The 21,965-nt window shown below is 46.9% G+C and overlaps 1 protein-coding gene across 1 annotated transcript in view; it reads left to right on the top strand.

Annotated features, from left to right (window-relative positions):
* The window catches only part of LOC102271272 (cilia- and flagella-associated protein 337-like), a 43,284-nt gene extending 34,899 nt beyond the window's left edge, over nt 1–8,385 (top strand). Inside the window, 3 exon segments of the mRNA XM_070380215.1 lie at nt 207–394; nt 2,417–2,508; nt 8,178–8,385. Of these exon segments, the coding sequence (XP_070236316.1) occupies nt 207–394; nt 2,417–2,508; nt 8,178–8,385 (488 nt within the window).
* The last annotated feature ends 13,580 nt before the right edge of the window (nt 8,386–21,965 follow it).

The following is a 21,965-nucleotide window of genomic DNA, read 5'->3' as shown; positions in this document are numbered from 1 at the left end:
AAGGGATAGGCTACCCACTCCAGTATTCTTGGGCTTCCCTGGTGGCTCAGCTGGTAAAGAAAGAATCCACCTGCAATGCAGGAGACCTGGGTTCGATCCCTGGGTTGGGAAGATCCCCTGGGGAAGGGAAGAGAGTTACGCAAGAGTTAAGAGAAGACAGGGTACCTCCCATCTTATGCTTACTGTTTGCCAATTTACTTTTCCAGGGACCTTTGGGCAGAGCAGCCCCTGGGATATTTTCACTCCTGCCTCCTGGAGCCACCCTAGAGTGCCCCATGAAGTCCTGACAGATCCCCAGAGCATGCCTGCTCACCCAGTGCTAGAAGGAGCTGTTCCTGCCACGTGCAGAGGAGAAGAGCAAGACAAGGTGGTGGAGGGCAAGGCCAGTGCTGAGGTTGGTCCTGGCACATACAGTTCACCTAGGCTTGCTCATAGCTCCAGGCAGATTGGCACCGGTTATAAACTGCACCCTGAAAGGGTCAAGGCATGACCCAGAGAACCAAGTCAACTCAGGAATAAAAGCATATCCCAAGATCCTTCTACTGACCAGGGCCAGGGGGCTTACTGGTTCATCTGGGGGCAGTTGGAGCTGATCTCCCAGCATCACTTGACTGTCCCTCTTTCTCACCAGCAAAAAGGTTGTTGTCTGTGGCCTTGGAACACAGACAGACTCAGCACCATGCTCAATCCCCTGTCACATCAGAGAGACAGACGCTGAAACTGCAACCCGCAGCACACAGTCCCTGTTAGGAAATACATTTTAACACAGGGCTTCCTGAGTGAAAGGAAGGAATAATGGGTTCAGTGCCTGGGTCCATGAAAGTCGATGTCAGAGCAAGAGATGGTGAAAAGACCCTGGTAGATGCAGTCTTGATTTAGAGCTCAGTGAAATACACGAATTTCCAGGAAATGCTTGCCCTTTAATAAACTGAAAAAAAGGTCATTTCATGAACTATTGCTCACTGGTTATGTTACAACTCAAGGCAGAACATCTGCTTTGCCCACAAAATAATGTGTCTAGGATTTTGTATCTGCAGCCTCTTGGAATACTAATCACACAATGGATCCTCGTCACTGACTTCTTCGTAGAGACACACTCAACGTGCGGAATAGAGGGACCAGGCATGCATTGATCAAGAAAGCCTTCTGCCTTGACAAGGGCTCCCTCACTTCCCCATGTTGTTCTCATGAGCTTAACATGGTGCTTTCATAGCTCCAGGGAGGCTCAGAGTGCGTCTACATGGTACTATTGGCCTGTTTAGAAATACAGTCATTTTGCTGTGCATTTGATATAGAGGGAAAAAAATGAGTTCATTAATTTAGATAGGCCCACAATTTGGAAACTAAAAGCGCAGAAAGGGGTGGGAAGAGAGGAAGGAAGAACCAAATGAGGGAAATATGCTGATCAGCACAAAATCCAGGGTCCATGCTATACAGCACAGCAAACCTGGAGAAAATCAGACTGTGAGGCAGGAAGCATCAGGCAGAAGGAGAGAGCGGGGATGGAGGAGGAGGAGGAAGCAGGAGAAGGGGAGGCGGAGGAGAGGAAGGATACTCAGTTCAGCACAATCCAAACGCCCAACTCCTATGATGGGAAAGAGGGTCAAGCAACAGACTTCACGAGTGACCTTGATCTTGTGTAGGGAAAGCTGCTTCGACGTTTGTAGTTCTGTCTAGCTTGACTCCAAATGCCTCAGGAAACACTCTGTAAATTCTTTACAAGAAAAATGAACACACACACACACACACAAAGAACCTGAGGAGCTCTTACATAGTATATCTGGAGGGGACGTCCCGGGCAGTCCAGAGGTTAAGATTCCACACTTCCACTGCAGGGGGCATTGGTTTGATCCCTGGTCTGATCAGGAAACTAAGATCCCCCATGCCTCGAGGCACGGTCAAACAAAAAACAAAGCGCCCCCCAAAAAAAAAAACCCCAAGAAGCAAAGTGTTTGAAGCGCTGTTTATGAGTTAGGGTTAACTAAGGTCTGCTCTGAAGTTCACCTTCATTAGCTGTGTGAGCTCCAGGAATCACTTCCACTGATTTGTAAAATGAGGAGTGGGGTTGGCTGATTTTCCAGTTTCATTTCAGCCCTAAACACGTGTTTCTCTGCACATCTATTTTGATTGGATTCTGGATGTCTGGAGTGATTTTTCCCAGCATACCAGCCTATTAAACACAACCACAAACTAAAATAAGTTGACTGAATGCAGAAAACAATTTACCTGGAAAACATCACAAATGATTTTGAGAGTCGAGTGAAAGCTCAGGGGAAAATGTTCTTGTTATTTCATGGATTCAGCCAGCCAGGGTCTTGTTCTAACACAGAAACTCCATGTAACTGGAGTTAAACTTGCTCCCCGTCACAGTGTGATCCTGGGTTCCTCTTCCCAAATCTGCTCCGTCTCCTTCTAGCCTGAAAAGACCTCTGATCCTCGCTTTCCAGGAGACTGCGTCCTTGAAGTGAAGGAAGACTCCTGCGGCGGGGATGGATTCGGCAGTGACAGGTGAGCCACGCTGAAGGTGAAATAAAAGGCAGCCTTTCCTGGCTGAGGGATCCAGGCCACTCTGTCATCATCATGAGTCATCTGTCCCTAAGCCCCACAGCCTGTGAGTACAGCAAGGTCACAACTCAAATCTCACCAGTTTGATGTCCTGCCTGCTCAGCTCAGGACACTCTCAGAAGTCCCTGTGTTGTCTGGCCATCACGTGCAGTCAAGGGCTACCTCACAGGGTTTTGTCTTGAGCTTTGTGGCTATCGTTAACTGCCTACCAGGCTGTGTGAGGCTGGACCATCTCACTGTTCCTTCCTTGGGAGCTCCGTGCAACCCCTGAGAGGGTGGGGGGTCTGGGCCTGGGCTTCCAAAGCTGGGAGAACCTGGGGCACCACCTTCTCCCCAAACTGGAGCCTGGTTTCTAAAGAGAAGTAAGGGGAGTGAATAACAACTCACTCCAGTTCCCCAGGCCCCACACCCGGTTTCTTGAGGGCCCATCACCAAGGCAACTATAGAAATGATCCCTTCAGTGTTCCCTGCCACTCCTCTCATCACGGGGCTAAGATCAAGGTCGTGCACCTGCATGAAGGATGACCCCTGCCCCCCACCCCAACGTTCCCACTTTCTCGGTGCAGTGGCTCCGTGGTCATGAGCCCAGGCCCCTTCTATATGCTTCTGCCCCCTCTCAGGTCTGGCTTCCAGGTTCACAGTGCTGTATGGTCCAGACAGCTGTTGGGGCCTCCTGCTTCCACCCACACTCCAGGCAACGGGAAGAAATGGCATGCAAATCAGGGGTCCACGACAGAGAGGGTGCATGTTCCAGTCGGATCAACCCCCTTTACTGACTTTTCCAGGATGTCCTGAACACTTCTGCTCATGTCTTGGTGGCCAGAACTTAGTCACATAGCCACATCTCCCTGCAGGAGAGGCTGGGAGTTCTGTAACTAAGGAGGAAGGCAGGAGAGGATTAGGGTAGACAACTAGAAATCTCTGTTCTGGGAGGTCAAATAGTTAAATGCTCTGGATGCCATCAGAGTCAGAGGGTATCATACATAGAAACATGATTCATCATGCATTTCACAACAGAGTCGTGAATTTAAAGTTTTATTTGGGAAACCACTTGGCTTATCAGAATGTGTCATGGGCTTTGGTTACAGTCACAGGTGTGTCTTTGAAAACAGTGTGACCTCAGGTGAGACTCCCTGATTGTACAATCAACTCCCTGAATGTACATCTGCAGATCTCCCAGTGGGTCTGTGGTCTCATGAGATGGTGAGTGTTGCCGGTGTGTTGGAGTCTGAGACTGGGACGGAAGGGGGACCCTCGGGGGTTTGAGGGTGTGGCATCACCGACAGCATCTTCCTTGATGGTGGCAGCAGGATCATAGACATCCTCTACATACCTCCCCAGGACCTGCTGTGGTCTTAGGGGCCTCAGAGTGTTAGCCTGCCCTGGCTGCTGTGACAAGATACCAGAGACTAGGCGGCTCAAGAAACAGACATTTACTTCTCACAGTCCTGGAAGCTGGAAGGCCAAGTTCATGGTCACCACCAATTCCGTTCAAGGCGCAGGAGGGCCTTCTTCCTAGCTGGCAGGCTGGCACTTTCTCTGTGTCCTCACAGGGTGGAGACAGAGCAACCTCTATCCCCTCCTCCTCCTGTGAAGCCACTAATTCTATCAGAAGGGCCCCAGCCTCATGACCCCATCAACTCTAATTACCTCCCAAAGGCCCCGCACCTCCAAATACCATCTCATTGGGGGGATAGGGCTTCAACATGTGAATTCGGGCTGGGACCCAATTCTATCCAAAGCACTGAAAGTGCGGTGGGCTGTCAGGTGGGGAAAGACTCCACAACACCATAGACAAGCAGCTCCCACGCAGCAGGAGGGGCCAGGCACACTCTTACACTCTCTTGCTTCCACCCTCTCCAGGTAGAGACAGCAAGAGAAGTCGGCTCTGAACTCAGAGCTGGTTCTGATTCTCAGTCAATCTTCAGTGAGGGGCTAAATGAGTGGAAGGGAAAGTGGGAGATGTATGCAGTGAGTGAGGCCAGAATGGGGCTGCTTGGAGGGCCCCAAACAGGAGGCTGAACGGCAGAAACCCTCTCACCCAGCTGGATCAATACCAGTGCTTGTCGGGTTAATTTAAAAATACAGATTTTAAAGCAAGGGGCCATTAAAACATGATATGTACATCCTGTAAACATTTTACTTCGATTTGCAAGAGTAGAACGTACAGTCATCCCCAATCTTTTGATGTAGGGCCAAGGCTTTTTCTTCGCATAAGAGGCAAGTTCAGCACAGTCTGCCATAAATGCATTATTTATCGTTTTCAGTTCCTGCTTTTTTTAAAGTAGAGCTAGGACTTAAAGATATTTGCAAAGCAATGAGAGAGCACTAGACTTCTAGTTTTTTATCTTTATAATTTCCCTCAAGCTTTAACAGTTGTCTCATCTATCCTCAATTCAACATGACCCTTCATCTAGTCTTTTCCAAGTATTCATCTTAGTTTTCACAAAGTTCTTTCACACTAATCTCATCAATTTTCATTTTGTTTAAATACGTTTATGATCACAATAAAATGTACAACTGGCATTCACAAGTTTGGGAGCAAACACAGCTGATTCTTGTTAAGTACATGACTCAACCCCCAGCCTTTGGGAGCAGAAGTACCATCTAGCAGACGTGAGTGTCTAGAGCATTCTGTGGGCATTTCGCAGGGTGTTTACAGAGTCATTCAGGCCATCAGTTCAGTCAGCAGAGTGTCCACCACACGTGATCCCCTGAGCAGCAAGGAGTCCCTAGAAATCAGATGGATGCTTTCCGTGGAGAGCTTGGCCACAGCACGGAGGCCAGGGAGGGAAAACGTGGGAGGAGGCAGGTGGTGTCTTCATGCTTAGTCTCCCAGGTTAGCGTTACCTCACCTGCACCAGCTCCACCTCCGTGCAGCCCGACCTCCTCCAACAGCACCGGCCTCCTCCAGGGTCAACCCCTGTCCAGAGTCTTCCACCAGGCCCATACCTGACAGCAAGGTGGGGAACTGCTCCATGACTTCGCTTCATCCTCACAGGCTTCTGGGGACGTACTCCTTTTTATCTTTAATTTTATTTTGTATTGGAGTTTAGCCAATTAACAAACAGTGTTGTGATAGTTTCAAGCAAACAGCAAAGGGACTGGGTCATACAGGTATCCATTCTCCCCTAAACTCCCCTCCCATCCGGAATGCCACATAACATTGAGCAGAGTTCCTTGTGTATACAGTCGATCCTTATTGATTACCCATTTTATTTCACTTCATTTTAGTTTTTAATTTTTATTTATTTTTGGCAGTGCTGGGTCTTTGTTGTTACGCGTGGGCTTTTTTCTAGTTGTGGCGAGTCAGGGCTACTGCCTAATGGTGCGTGGGCTTCTCACTGTGGTGGCTTCTTTTATTGCAGAGCACGGGCTCTAGGGTGTACAGGCTTCAGTAACTGTGACATGTGGGCTCAGGAGTTGCGGCTCCCAGGCTCTAGAGCACCGGCTCAATAGTTGTGGCTCATAGAATTAACTGCTCCATGACATGTGACATCTTCCTGGATCAGGGATTGAACCCATGTCTCCTGCATTGGCAGACAGATGCTTTACACTGAACCACCAAGGAAGCCCCTGGTTATCCATTTTAAACACAGCAGTGTGTACATGTCCATCCCAAACTACCTAACTATCCCTTCCTCCCATCCTTCCCCTCAGTAATCGTAAGATCATTCTCGAAGTCTGTGTGGTACATACTCCTTGTTATCTCCACCTACGATGAGGAAACCAAGCCTTAGGGATGAATTGTGATTTGCCTAAAGTTAAACCACTGGTCAATGGGAAGGCAGGAACATGGCCCCACCGTCTGTCCACTCCCCCACAGTGAAAGGATCAGGCCTTGGAGAAGGGCTTCTGTATGAGCATAGGAAAGAAGGAAGTAGAAGCTGTTGGCAGTGGGCAGATTACTGTGGAATGAGGACTCCTCCCCAGAGGGCAGGCCTGCGTGATGGCGTCAGTGTTACTCGCTGAGACACACCAGGGCCAGGGTTCCTGGAGTGAACAGGGGTAGAGAGGTGGCCAGGAGTAGGCACTTTCCAGGCTGTGCAGGGTGAAGTGAGGCCAGGAGAGGCAGACGGGGAGACCACCTCCAAAACACACACCAGGAGGCGAGTGGGTGACGAGGACTGCGCCTGGAACTCAGGGCTGGAGACACCGCTGGGCTCCCCAAGAAGCTGTGGGTGCTAATAGAGCAGGGTGGAGGGAAAGGCCAGAGAATCAGTGATTGGATGGAGAGTTGTGCCTTAGAGACAAACCCTGTGCTGGTTAAGATTCCCTGGGCCCCGATGGGCCAAGTATGTGCTAATTTGGTCTCAAGGTTTGTGAGAAATTGTCACTAGAAACTGTCAGTGAATATTTTAGGAAAAGTGTGTTCAGCATTCACTCTGCACTGTTTGCTGTGCTCCACTCTGCTCTGCCGGGCACGGGCCTGTGATGGGACCCTGGGATATAGCCAGGAAAGCAGAGGAGCCTGTGCTCTGAGGATCTGTGCTCGGGAAGGCAGAGGGGTCTCTGGGCTCCGCCCCTACTCTGCCTGGATCTCCCTGAAGGAGTGTGCAGAGCATTGTGGGAGCACCAGTGGCAGGAGTTGAGGAGGCCTCCTGGAAGAAAGGAGTTCACACTCAGACCCTGAAGACGGGTAGGATGCAGCCATTCCAAAGGAAACCCTAAGAGAAGGAAGAGCTGCTACAACACAGGTGGGCCATGAGGACATTGTGTTCAGGGAGATAAGCCAGTTATAGAAGGACAAATGCTGTGTAATTCCACTTACACAAGGTTTCTAGAGTGGTCAAACTCACAGAAAGTTAAAAAGTGGAATGGTGATTGCCAGGGGCTAGTGGCGAGGAGAAGGGCAAATTCTTTTTTACTGAGTACAGAGTTTCAGTTTTGCAAGATGACAAGTGTTTCAGAGATGGACAGTGGTGATGGTTGCATGACCATGTGAAAGCACTTAACGCCACAGAGCTGTGCACTTAAGGTGGCCAAGATGGTAAATTTTATGTTCTGCATTGTGTTAGTCGCTCAGTCATGTCCAACTCTGCAACCCCATGGACTGTGGCCCACCAGGCTTCTCTGTCCATGGATTCTCCAGGCAAGAATACTGGAGTGGGTTGCCATTCCCTTCTTCAGGGTATCTTCCCACCCCAGGGATCGGATCCAGGTCTCCTGCATTGGAGGTAGAATTTTTTACTATCTGAACCACCAGGGAAGCATATTTTACCCCAATTAAAAATTAAAGAGAGAGAGAGAGAGAGAAATAAAGGCAGAGCATGGCCCCAGGCAAGGCAGAAAGGGGAGCTTCTGGGAGCTCTGAGCTGGGTTGGCACAGAACTGGGCAAAGGTGACGGTGGTAGAGACCTGGACATGAAAGGAAGGTGTTTGAGAAGTGGAAGTAGATGGCTTTTCAATGTGTTCAGAGATCAACAGGAGGAAAGACCTGGTGATGGGCGGTCAAGTAGAAAGAATCAGTGTTTACATGTCTTTGCAAGTGGACAACATGCTTTGATGATGGGGCCCACAGTGCTCGACCCAGGGCTTACGTGGAAGCAGGGGGCAGCAGTGAGCCCCCAGGTGCCTGAGGAATCTGCACTCACCTGCTTCCTTTCCTCCAGGCCACCCTTGGAGCAGAGCAAGCCTCCCCGGGGCACACCTGCGCCGGGGATCCCCAGCATCTACCAGAGCCTCCGGTGCCACCAGGTCCCCTGCCTATCAGTGCTCCCAGAGAAGCTGGATTTGTCCATCCTTGGCACAGATACGTTTAACTTAGATTTTCTTACACAAGAAAAAGAAGGAAGTGAAGCTGCCCAGAAAGCGTACTGATCACATAGCAGTTTCCTCATTTGAGTTCTGAAGAAACCAGCCTGCTGTTTTCTTTCCTTGGCAAATTCTTCTTCCCCGGTTAATCAAGAAGTCTGACTGAGATTAAGCTTTGCCCGACAGGGGCCGAAAAAGAACAAAACAAGAAATGATTTCAGCCAACACGGGCCTTTTCCCAAAGCAATTAGAGCTTGGGCTTGAGCAAACAAATCAGATTCAAGGTCTTCCTTCCTCAGAAGCCATTATTCCATGGAGTGAAGATTGTCCAGGACAAATGGGTCCTGAAATAGCTCCCCTAGAACCCTGAATATCACAACAGCAGCTGCCCACGGCTGGGCCGAGGACAGCAGGAGAGAGAAGGGAGGTGTTGAAAAGTAAATAACAGCTTTGAAAGCCTGCTTTGTGCCAGGCAAACCTTGGTTAAGATCTTAGATGGATCATCTCGCTCACTCCTAATAGCACTGTCAGGAACGGATGCTGTTATTGTCCCATTATTCCAACAGGGACACTGAGGCTCCAGGAAGCAAAGTGATTTGCCAGTGGTTCACAGTCAAGTAAATGATACAAGGAAATCAGAGCCCAGGCCCCTGACTATCAACAGCAGTAACTCTCGGAGAAGAGGGAATAACATCGGAGGGCCAGTGGGTCTCTCCTTTCCAAGCATGGCCTTAGAGCAGTCACTTCAGAGCTGTGAGCCATCTCAACAATAGTAGGAAAAGAATAACAACACAGCTGCTGTCGGTTACAGAGCGCTGATCTCTTTATGGACATCATTTAATCCTCAAAGCCGCCTGGAGAGGGTATGTCTGCACTTTACAGATGAGAAAATCAGTCCTCAGAGAAATTAAATACTTTGCCCAAAATCACACAGCAAAGGGATAAAAGCCCTCAAAATTCAAACCTAAGTTTGGCCCCAAACAGTGGATTATTAATCTCTACTCTGACTCAGAGCCATCATTTTACAAAGACCTTGTAGCAAAGAGAGCCCACAACAGCATAGCTGGGTAGCCTCCTGCCCGCCTCCCCAAGTCCAGCATGTTCTAGGACCAACTCACCCGCCTTGGGTCAGCCCATGACCTTACCCTTCTCAGAGGGGCAGGACGGTGCTGTCCTAGCCAGGCCCATTTCACTGGACCTGGGCTCTACAGGACCAAGGAGAAGCGTCCCCCCAGAGCTTATACTTACTTTTAGACCATGCTGCAGATCTCGGGAATTTGAGATCTCATGCCCAGGTGACCCCAAGTCCACGTTCGGAGCCTGAGCAGCTTCCCCAGGACCTGTCCATCCACAGAGTACTACTCGGTCCCAGGCTCTCAAGGTGGCTGAGGGACGGTGTTTGCTGGGTGCAGACAGATATTGGACATTCTGGCTGGGAAGTGCCTGCATATTCATGCTGAGGTCCTCACAGTGCAGGGATAAGGAGGGCCAGCCAAGGGCTGGGACCCAGGGGCCGACTGTCCGTGCGTTGCCATATCCGCCATGGAACTATGAGGACCCCAAGAATTCTACATCCAAACTGGCCTTCCGGGGCGTCACGGAATGGCCAAGGTAGAAAGACCGAACACTCACCATGTGTTAAATATTTTATTTAAGTTTGTTAACTTGACACTTAATGTTTAAAAACTAGGTCTCCATCTGTACTCTTGTCCTGGGTTCCCCAAATACTAGGGGCGAGATTGCCCTGACTTCCTGTTCATTTATCGGACTCCTCTAACCCCACACCTCAAAAACTTAGGGACTTCAATCCCCCTTGACAGACCATCCTTGCCAAGACTACTGGATCCTCACTGGGCACTTTTTAGGAATCCCAGCCCTGCCTCCACCCCCACCATGACTGACAGTTCACATGTGTCTGAATTGCCAGCTGCTCTGCTACCAAGTTAAATTGTCTGATTTCCCCCAGGATCTTTCTGACCCAATCAGCCAGGAATCCAGACCTGGGCCCCTCCAGCTCGTGCTTATGGAGAACCTTCACATCAGTGAGGACTTACCCACAAGGAAATCCAAGCTAAACAAACTTAGGCCAATATATATATATATATATATATATATATATATATATATAGACTCCTAGAACTTCGGGAAAAACTATGACTAGGAATTTAAAAACCCCATCAGGACTGTCCTTTCAGCTCTCGCCCCTGCCGTGCTGCCTGTCTTCTCTCTGCACACCAGTTCCCTCCACGTTGCAGGAAACAGGGCCGCAACAATCTCCAGGTTTAATCTGCAGCCTTAGCTTCATAGAGAGTCGGACTTCGAGTTCTCTCAGGTTCCAAGTCCCAGGTTCCTAGCAAAGGCACTCGCTGGCAGATCCCCAGGTCTGCACTTACTTCAGCCTAGCCAACTGAAGTCTGGGGCTGGTTCCTTTAGAATGGCTCTTCTGGGGCTGCCCCGATGGTTCAGCAATTAAGACTTTGAGCTTCCAATGCAGGAGACAAGGGTTTGATCCCTGATCAGGGAATTAAGATCCCACATGCCACTGGGCCAAAAAATTAAAATTAAAAAAAAAAAAAATAGAGCCATGGGGATGAAAAGGCCCTGCGGTCACTGTTACCCAGAAAGAAAAGAAGAGGACATTGGGTGCACAGACAGTCCTCTGCATGTCCCTTAATGTCTATAATCAAGTTGCATTGTCTCGGACTATGAGACTGTTTCTGTCTGCCTACCCCTTCCCTCCCCATCCCCCTCGGTCTGCTTTTCCTTCCTTCCTTCCTAACCTGGGTTTGAATTCTGAGTTTTCTCCTTCACACTGAATCCAGGCTCCAGAGGCACAGAGGGGACCCAGTCCCAGCTCTGGCATCAACTTGCTAATGGGCCAGAGCAAATTATGACTTCATCCTTCTGCCTTAATTTCTTCAGCTGTTAAAAAGGCAGTGGGGGAGCAGACAGGTTTCCCTACTCTGTTTCTAGATCTTTGAGCAATCAGACTAACTTGTCCAGACCTCTTTTTCCACCCTACTTTTCATAAACCTTTAAACTGGATTTCTATTTTAATGAAATATTCATTTTTAATCCTTGATTTTTGAACCAGAGCATTTAGAGTTTAATCCTCAGGGTCCTAGCCTGCCTGCCTGGTACTGTTTTCAACTGAGAGCTCAGCGTTGTTTCGCTGAGCGCTGTGTTGCCTCTGTTAACTAATCCCATGAGGAAATAACACCATTATACAAAGTCAGCGGTGTTCAGAGCGAAACCTATCTTATAAATCAAGCCGAACAGGATTCCAGATGCCGCTTCCAATTGGTCTGGCCTTGTTGGAAGAAAACAGGGCAAAGTCATGAAACAAAGGAGTGAACATCTGACCTTTGTCTGTCCTGGTTCCTGAGTGGGGAATTGCCTCCTCCTCCCCAGATCTGACCCCAAGTTTGTGAGCCTGACAGTCCTGGTGTGAGTGACCTGCCATCAGTGATGAAGGCTAGGCAGGATCCTGGTCGCTAATCAGTGGTACCATAGGATTAGACTGTCTTCTCTCCTCCTGTCTGGACAACCCAAAGGAGCACTTTTTGGCTAAGCCTCAGGACACAAGCTGTTTGTGTTTTCTACCCCTACTTGGTAGAAAATAGGGCCCCATCAGGACTTGCGGGAGGTCAAGTGATTAGCACTTGGAGCTTCCACTGCAGGGGGCGCAGGTTTGATCCCTGGTTGGGAGACTAAAATCCTGCACCGCTGCATGGTGCGGCCAAAAAGAATGAAAACAGGGGCCCATCAAGGAGGGACTGTGGTCTTTTTTCCACTCCAGATGCTCAGGGGGAGCCTGGCTACAGTTCCTGAAAGCGTGGTCCGGTCCCTCTGAGATTCAGGATGGGGCCAGGATCATTCTTCTAGATCCTGGAGGCCACTCTGTGTTTCCTGAAACCTGACTGCTTGGGGGCCCCTTCCAGGGACCATCATCATCTTCCCTCCATCCCTCACACATTACCCCCACCCCCGCCCTTGCTGAGCTCAGGTGAAACCTGGGCCCACCCTCCCCTCGGCTTCAAGAACCCCAAGAGAATATTTTGTAGCTTATCACACCTTCCTGGACCTCCCATCCTAAAACTCACCCATCAGCCTCCCTTCTTCCTTCTACCTCCTATTTGTGGACTCTCATGAAGAATGATGCCATCTGTGTGCATCTTTATGACAATCAGAGATGTTACTAGCTTAATTTTCCTAGACAAAACCAAAGCAAGCACACTGCATCTGGGAGGTGTCTCTCTGGTGAAGCACATGCAGGAAAACATTGCAAGAAAGATACAGGCAATATTTTTTTCTTTCACGGTGGAGCACCGTATGAACTGAATCATGGCCAGCCACAGATAACAAGTTCCAATTCCTGGAAGCTGTGAATGTGACCCTATTGGGAAATAAGTCTGTGCACGTGTGTTTAATTCAGGCTCATGGGATGATTTTACTAAGGATTTTCCAGGTGGGTCCCCAAGGCCATTGCCAGGGTCCTTATGAGAGGCAAAGGGAGATGGCAGGGACACAAAAGGGAAAAGGTGAGGGAGAAACAGAGGAAGAGAGGGAACACAAGCCAGGGAATGCCTGGAGCCACCAGAGGCTGGAGGAGGAAAGGGAAATTCTGCCCTTGGAGGGAACCGGGGCCTACCAACAACTTGATTTGAGACTTCAGGCTTCCAGATCTGTAGGAGAATAAATCTCTATTGTTCTAAGCCACACAGTTTGTGTTTACTGGTTACGCCAGCCTCAGAAATGAATACAGACTCCAAGGTTTCTAGAATGGAACATGGTTTTCCTTCTCAAGAATGTGAGAAGCCCTGGCGGTCCAGTGGCTAAAACTCCATGCTCCCGATGCAGGGAGCTGGGGTTCAATCCTGGTTGGGGAACTAGATCCCACATGCCGTAACTAAAAAACAAACAAAAAAAAATCCTGTGTGCTGCAACTAAGACCTGGCACAGCCAAATAAATATATATTTTTTAATAAAAAAGAAGGCAAAGAATGTGGTATCTGGCCAGCACCTGTTATTTCATTTATTCCTTTAGTTAACATTTCACCTATGCATCAGGCTGTACCCTAAGCTCTGGAGGACATGGATAGTATAAGAAACTCTCTTCCTATCTTAGGAGTCCGTAGTGCACTGGGAGAGAGAAATGTAAAGGGATCACTGTTGTTGCTATTGTTTAGTTGCTCAGTCATGCCTGACTCTTTGTAGCCCCATGGACTGAGCACACCAGCTAGGCTCCTTTGTCCTTCACTATCTCCTGGAGTTTGCTCAGATTCATGCCCATTGAGTCAGGAGCAGACACAAAGGGAGCTCCCCAGGGAGAGTTAAGGGATGTTGGCAGGAGGTTTGGCCAGGATTCCTGGGGAGAGAGAGGTCTAGGGAGGGAGTAAAGGGGTCTGGCTGTGGGAGGTGGGGCCAGTGGGGTGTGTGTGTGTGTTTCCTCTTCTGGGAGCCGCAGCCCCCTGTTCTGAGAAGTGACCTCCCCTCCACCCCACCCACCGCTTGCAGGGCAGTGGCCGAGCTCTTATAGAGCCCACCCCTGAGCATATTTGGTCCCCAGGAGGGTCCCCATCACAAATGTTCTCTGGACTCTTTGAGACAGGGAGGTGTGTCTGCTGGGGGCTTCCCGTCCCACCGAGGAAGCAAGACTTCAGCAAGCACAGTGGGGAAGGGCAGGGGCTTCGTGTTCTGTGTTTTGCAAGCTCTTTAATGATGCACCATAAACCTGGAGGCCTGCTTAGTGTCGTGAAGGCAACGGCCCCTCCAGAGGGCCCAGGGCTGCCAGGCAGAGAGAAATTCCAGGAAGACAAGCACTCCTGGTGAGCGTGACCAGAACACATTAGCTGTTCGTGGGAAGTGTGCAGACCAGTTATGTGCAGGACACACACCTATGTTCCATTAAAACAGTAGCAATTGTCAAGCAGAGATCTTCTATTCTAGTTTTTAAATAATTAAAATTGTTATGTTATATGGAGTATAGTTGGTTAGCAATGTTGTGTCCGTTTCAGGCATACAGCAGAGGGATTCAGTTATGCATATACAAGTATCTATCCTTTTTCAAATTCTTTTCCCATATAGGTTATTATAGAACACTGAGCAGAGTTCCCTGTGCTATACGATAAGTCCTTGTTGGCCTAGATCTTATTTTTGTGGCTGTTAAGCATTGGGACTGTTTATGCCTGGTCATATATTGCGTCCTAGTGGAAGAAAGTTTATGACCTTATCAATGGATCAACCCAGTGGCTTTTATAAAGATGTAATTTAACAAGTACATTCTACAAATTTTATATGAACCTTTTGGTTGATGAGCCACATGTAATGCTGCTTTTGTCTATTTAAGTGGATACAAGTACTAACAAAAATTATTTGATAAAGACCATCTGCTAGTTCTTCTAATAAAGCTATCCTTTAGGCAAAACGTTTACATCTAGTACTGCTATTTTTGCTGTTGTTTAGTTGCTAAGTCGTGTCCAACTCTTTGCAACCCCTTGGCCTGTACCCTGCAAGGCTCCTCTGTCCACTGGATTTCCCAGGCATGAATACTAGTGTGGGTTGCCATTTCCTCCAAACCTGCATCTTCTGCTCAGCAGGCAGATTCTTTACCACTGAGTCACCTATAGTATTGCTATAAAATGCCCCAAATTCTGAAACAAGACTGGTTTCATTTTTAAAAAGTGTTGAGCAGATTATGACAACCAAATGAAGCATATAATCCTTGATTGTATCTGGAATCCAAAAAAATAGTTGTAGAGGACATTTGGGGGACATTGAACCTGATAATACTATCATGCCCACAAGAGGGTCCTCAGACTTGAAACCAGACTTGCTGGGAAGACGAGGTCCCTATGCTAAGAAGCTTTGTGGTGAAGATGTTGGGTGAGTCTTGCAGTGACTGGTCCTGGGTTCAGTGCACTAAGCTTTCAACTTCTCTAAATTAAAAGGTGGAGCATTAAAAAAAAAAAAAAAAGAATGCTACTCTGGGACTGTTATCATTTGAAAGGAAAAGAAGATTATCAAAGCGACTCTTGCAGAGAAGGTTTTTATGTTAACAGACAATCCACCAATTCTGACAATCACCACATCTTTGGAACTGGGAAGATATTGTCCCCTGTTTATGGACTGTCAAGTCGGCGAGATTCCCCAGAGACATCTGGGACCCCCATCTGGCTTTCCGAACATTCCCTGGCCTGGAAGTGGTTAGCAGAGAGATAGCCCTGGGCAGTGAAAGCAGATGCTGCGTTTCCACTAAATCCATAGTGAGTGGCTGGTTGGTTCACCGGGCAGGAAGAAAGGCATGAGCTGACTGCCTGTGTCATTTAAAAAGCCACACTTTCCACAGAAAACACTAAAGGGAAGAATTTTTTTAAAAACTGGTGTGTTTGTGTGTGTGTGCAGTGGTGGGAGGTGAGGAGTAAACAGGATATACACTGACAGTGGAAAAGAAAACTAGCACGGGCCAGAGAGAAGACAGAGCCCTCCGGTCATGGCTATGGTAACCTTCACCGGGTGTCTGCCCTGCGTCAACATCACCAATTAAAAGACGCTGGCTCCTTGGAAGAAAAGTTATGACCAACCTAGACAGCATATTAAAAAGCAGAGACATTACTTGACCTACAACGGTCCGTCTAGTCAAAGCTATGGTTTCTCCAGTAGTCATGTATGGATGTGAGAGTTGGACCATAAAGAAAGCTGAGAGCAGAAGAATTGATGCTTTTGAACTGTGGTGTTGGAGAAGACTCTTGAGAGTCCCTTGGAGAGGAAGGAGATCAAACCAGTCAATCCTAAAGGAAATCAATCCTGAATATTCATTGGAAGGACTGATGCTGAAGCTGAAACTCCAAGACTTTCGCCACCTGATGCAAAGAGCTGACTCATTGGAAAAGACCCTGATGCTGGGAAAGATTGAAGGCAGGAGGAGAAGGGGACAACAGAGGATGAGATGGTTGGATGGCATCATTGACTCAATGGGCGTGAGTTTGAGCAAGCTCCAGGAGTTAGTGATGGACAGGGAAGCCTGGCATGCTGCAGTCCATGGGGTCACAAAGAGTCAGACACGACTGAGCAATTGAACTGAACTGAACATCACCAAACACTTTTCTCCTTTAATCCTCACAACCACTTCACAGAGAGACAAACCCATCTCACAGAGGAAACTGCCCTGGGAAAACCAACGCCAAGGCCGTGCTGAGTGTAAAAAGTGGAGCCAGAACATAAAGCAACGAGTGCTTAATGAAAAAGCCACACAAACACTTACTTTACCATCCAGTGTGTGTGTACGTTAGTCACTGAGTCGTGTCCAACTCTTTGCAACCCCATGGACTGTAGTCAGTTAGGCTCCTCTGTGCATGGAATGCTCCAGGCAAGAACACTGGAGTGGGTCACCATTTCCTTTTCCAGATCTCCCAGCCTAGGGATCAAACTTGGGTCTCCCGCATCACAGACAGATTTTTTACCATTTGAGCCACTGTTCAGTTCAGTTCAGTAGTGTCCAACTCTTTGCTACCCCATGGACTGCCAGGCTTCCCTGTCCATCACCAACTCCCAGAGCTTGCTCAAACTCATGTTCATCGTGTCAGTGATTCCATCCAACCATCTCATCCTCCGTTGTCCCCTTATCCTCCCACCTTCAATCTTTCCCAGCATCAGTATCTTTTCCAATGAGTGGGTTCTTCTCATCAGGTGGCCCAAGTATTGGAGTTTCAGCTTCAGCATCAGTCCTTCCAATGAATATTCAGGACTGATTTCCTTTAGGACGGACTGGTTTGATCTCCTTGCAGTCCAAGGGACTCTCAAGATTCTTCTCCAACACTACAGTTCAAAGCATCAGTTCTTCGGTGCTCAGCTTCTTTAGGCCAACTCTCACATCCATACATGACCACCAGAAAAACCATAGCTTTGACTAGACAGACCTTTGGCAGTCAAGTAATGTCTCTGCTTTTTAATATGCTGTCTAGGTTGGTCATAGCTTTTCTTCCAAGGAGCAAGAGTCTTTTAATTTCATGGCTGCAGTCACCATCTGCAGTGATTTTGGAGCCCCAAAAAGTAAAGTTTCCCCATCTATTTGCCATGAAGTGATGGCTGGAGGAAGCACAAGCTGGAATCAAGATTGCTGGGAGAAATATCAATAACCTCAGAGACAGATGACACCACCCTTGTGGCAGAAAGTGAAGAAGAACTGAAGAGCCTCTTGAAAGTGAAAGAGGAGAGTGAAAAAGTTGGCTTAAAGCTCAGCATTCAGAAAACTAAGATCATGGCATCTGGTCCCATCACTTTATGGCAAATAGATGGGGAAACTGTGGAAACAGTGGCTGACTTTATTTTTCTGGGCTCCAAAATCACTGCAGATGGTGATTGCAGCCATGAAATTAAAAGATGCTTACTCCTTGGAAGGAAAGTTATGACCAACATAGACAGCGTATTAAAAAGCAGAGACATCACTTTGTCAACAAAGGTCTGTCTAGTCAAGGCTATGGTTTTTCCAATGGTCATGTATGGATGTGGGAGTTGGACTATAAAGAACGCTGAGCACCAAAGAATTGGTGCTTTTGAACTATAGTGTTGGAGAAGACTCTAGAGTCCCTTAGACTACAAAGAGATCCAACCAGTCCATCCTAAAGGAGATCAGTCCTGGGTGTTCACTGGTGGGACTGATGTTGAAGCTGAAACTCCAATCCTTTGGCCACCTGATGCGAAGAGCTGACTCATTTGAAAAGACCCTGATTCTGGGAAAGATTGAGGGCAGGAGGAGAAGGGGACAACAGAGGATGAGATGGTTGGATGGCATCAGCGACTCAATTGACATGGGTTTGGGTGGAGTCCGGCAGTTGGTGATGGAGAGGGAGGCCTGGCGTGCTGTGATTCATGGGGTCACAAAGAGTCGGACATGACTGAGCAACTGAACTGAACTGATGGGACCAGATGCCATGATCTTAGTTTTCTGAATGTTGTTGAGTTTTAAGCCAACTTTTTCACTCACCTCTTTCACCTTCATCAAGAGGCTCCTTAGTTCTTCTTCCCTTTCTGCCATAAGGGTGGTGTCATCTACATATCTGAGGTTATTGATATTTGTCCCAGAAATCTTGATTCCAGCTTGTGCTTCATCCAGCCTGGTATTTCGCATGATGTACTCTGCACTAGGGAAGCCCAACTGCCTTCTAACTCAGCTGGAGTCAAGACTCAGTACAGAGGGGGTTGTTTCCTGATTCTCTGGACTTTACTGATTTTTAATAATAAAAGACAAAACCATATTTGTAGGAAATGTCTGGGATGGAGGATATGTTTGTACAGAAGTTGTTGGGGTGAGGGGTGGTAAACATCTATAGCCAGTGAGAAAAGGCTAAGTACAGAAACACATAAATGGATAAGCACATCAGTTTATCCTTCAAATACAGCATCAATGATCATAAATGAAACTTCTCGTTCTTAGGGCTGAGATGTCAGTTATCACATAGGACGGCTCACAGTCCAGTGGTCCTTCAGTTCATACATTACAGTCATCTGGATGCTTCATTCCCATCCAGACCAATTCAGTCAGAATCTCTGAGGGTAGGTTTATATTTTTATAAGCCGCTGAGAAATTCTGAAACACAGCCAGTGTTGTGAATCACTATTTCTAATATAACGGTCAAAGAAAAGGCAAGCTTGTTTCTTGTTCTTCAAAGGAACAATTGCAATTGTCAAACAAAAGTATTCAATAAATAATTCCTCGCCTCCTTCTGATGCACTGATGTTTTACTTTTTTTTTCCTCTAGGAAAGATTCTGATTTTGATCAGGTTTGAAAACACCAGATTAAGAATATTTATTTAGTAAAGAAAAGCTGTAGTGTTTCATGTAAGTACAGGGTTGGAAAACTGGGTACAGCCTGGTGAAAACACAGCAAATGCTGAACATGATTGACCTTTACGGGTAATTTCAGATAAAAGATTTGGAGAACTTAACATTTAGAGTCTTCAGTGAGGATGAAAGTGTGTGTTGACGGTGCTGATCAACTTCTCAGCCTGGGTAAGTGCATGCTATGGTCACTCTACTACCACATACAGAAGAACGTGGGCTTTGGAGTCTGTCAGAAGTTCTGATTAACCTTTTAACTTGGTCAGATGACCTTTCACCTCGCTTTCCCACCAATAAAAGAGTTGAGAGAATTATCATGACCCCTGAGGAAGAGCACAGAGCCGGCTCACTAGAATGCATTCAGTAAGTGCCAGTATACTTCCTTCTCTTTCTGTAGGATTTTGATGTCCAAAGCCACTTTCCCTAGAGCTGAAGTCCTCAAGGGACAGGGTCATTTGTGGTTGTCTCAACAAGGGCTTCCAGTGGGTGGAGGGCAGGGATGCTGTTAAACGTGCCTCAGCGTTCAGGGTGGCCCCCACAACAAAGAACTACCCGGCTCATACAATCCACTGTTCATAATAAACAAGCAGAACACATCGTGCAGCATAGGGAATCTAGCCAAAATGTTGCAACCTTAAATGGAATGTAGGGCGCATGTGTGCTCAGTCATGTCTGACTCTTTGCAACCCCATGGACTGTAGTCTGCCAGGCTCCCCTGTCCATAGGGTTTTTCAGGCACGAATACTGGAGTGAGTTGCCATTTCCTACTCTAGGGCATCTTCCCAACCCAGGGATCAAATCCACGTCTCCTGCATTGGCAGGCGGATTCTTCACCCCTGCATCACCTGGGAAGCCCCAGGGTAAATGGAGCATAATCTATAAACATTTTGAATCACTATGTTGAACACCTGAAACTAATATTGTAAATCAACTATACTTTAAAAATTCAAGTTAAAAAGTCCACGATGAACAAAATATCATTTTGTTCATAAAAACATTTTTTTATAAAAACAAGTTGAGTGTTAAATTTTTTAATAATTACCCAGATTAAAATATCAATAGAGCTGAGGCTGAAAGACCCTGCCTTAGAGGAATCCACATCAGAAACAGACTCAATTTATGTTCTCTAGATTTGGATGAGGAAATGGAGATTCAGAAAAGTTACGCGATCTGCCTAAAAACCACAGTGCTGGAGCCAGTCGGGGTGGGAGCAGAAGTTTAGATTCTCGGATGAAAAACCAAATCTTTTCCTACCCCCAAAATGTGCTCTTTCCACTATACTACCACTAGTCCTTCAGCAGAAAAATTAAGGGGCCCATGTTATACTACAATTCTAAGAAAGTAAAACCACCAGTGACCAGCAAAGCTAAATTTATCCTAAAGTTTTCAGTTACACTACACATGCTTATATTGTTCAAAGACCACATGCAGACTCAAAAACAATTGCGCTCAGTTGCTTTAGTTGTGTCCGACTCTTTGCGACCCCACAGAGTGTAGCCCTCCAGGCTCCTCTGTCCATGGGATTCTCCAGGGAATACTGAAGTGGGTTGCCATTTCCTCCTCCAGGGGATCTTCCCAACCCAGGGATCAAACCTGAGTCTCTTATGTCACCTGCATTGGCAGGCAGGTTCTTTACCACTAGTTGTCTTTTAGCAAGCACCCAGGGCTAGTAAAAATTAGACCACAACAAAGTCACTGCACATAGCAACAGCATAGGGGAACTTTCTCATCATCCTGCCCACTAGGAGAAAACGAATCTCTCCAAACATTAAGACTCAGTGTTCCCCATAAAACTATGACATGACTGTTTTGTGCTGATTACATAAAGTAAGATATTCCTCCACAGCAAACACAAGCAAGACAGAAGTCTGCATGTAAATTGACAAGTGGTTAATATCAAAAAAATTTTCTCAAAAGCTGCTCATAAAAAGTGAGTGGTCATTGATCACGTTAACTGTGAACTTTATTTTTACTTTCAGAAAGTCTAACTGTCCACAGGCTACTTCATAGAGGGGTATATTACATTTCTTTTTGATAAGGAATCAAGGACAATGGAAATCAAATCAGTTTTGGGGACATTACCCAAGAAAGCAAGTTAATTGTGGCTTTACCAGTGTTTAAGATGAACCAGATTCAATGTTCAAAGTTCAACTACTAGAATGACTAGGACTGTTCCAGAAACAGTCCTCAAGTGACAATCTAAAGGAAAATTATAAAATCTACTCCTTTGTTAAATAGAACATTTATCCAAACTGATCTAGGTCCTGGGGATTCTAGGTGATTACTAAGTATGATATTAACAAGTACTCAAAATAGTCAACGTGACAATGTGTTCACCCCACAGCCAAAAATGCGGTTCTGAGGCCTGCAAACTATAGCAAGTTGAGCCTTTTTTTTTTTTTTTTTTTGAGATTCTGCTTCGTATTTATAGAAAAGTGACGCTACAGAAAATTTCTGACCATTTACAACTGGGTAGGTACTTTCTCCATTATCACAAGGCGCTATTTGGGGATAGATAGAAGAAAAAAAGTTTTTCCATTCATACTTTTAAAAATCTTTATGAGCTTCCTGATTGTACAGAGAATTGTATTCACCTCTCAACGGGTAAATGTATACCCACTGAATGTATGTTAACATGCATTAAGAGAACATAAGAAAAACCATGAAAACCCATAGATTACATGTAAATGTAAGGTTCCAGACGGCAAGACTTAAGATATTACAAAGTGGTAAAATGTTTAACTACCTGGAGAATGGTTAAGATCCTTATGAAAGAAAGTGAAAGTGTTAGCTGCTCAGTCCTGTT

This window comes from Bos mutus, chromosome 12 (genome assembly GCF_027580195.1).
Source record: "Bos mutus isolate GX-2022 chromosome 12, NWIPB_WYAK_1.1, whole genome shotgun sequence".
Classification (NCBI taxonomy): Eukaryota; Metazoa; Chordata; class Mammalia; order Artiodactyla; family Bovidae; genus Bos; species Bos mutus.
This window is presented reverse-complemented; position numbering and strand designations above follow the sequence as displayed.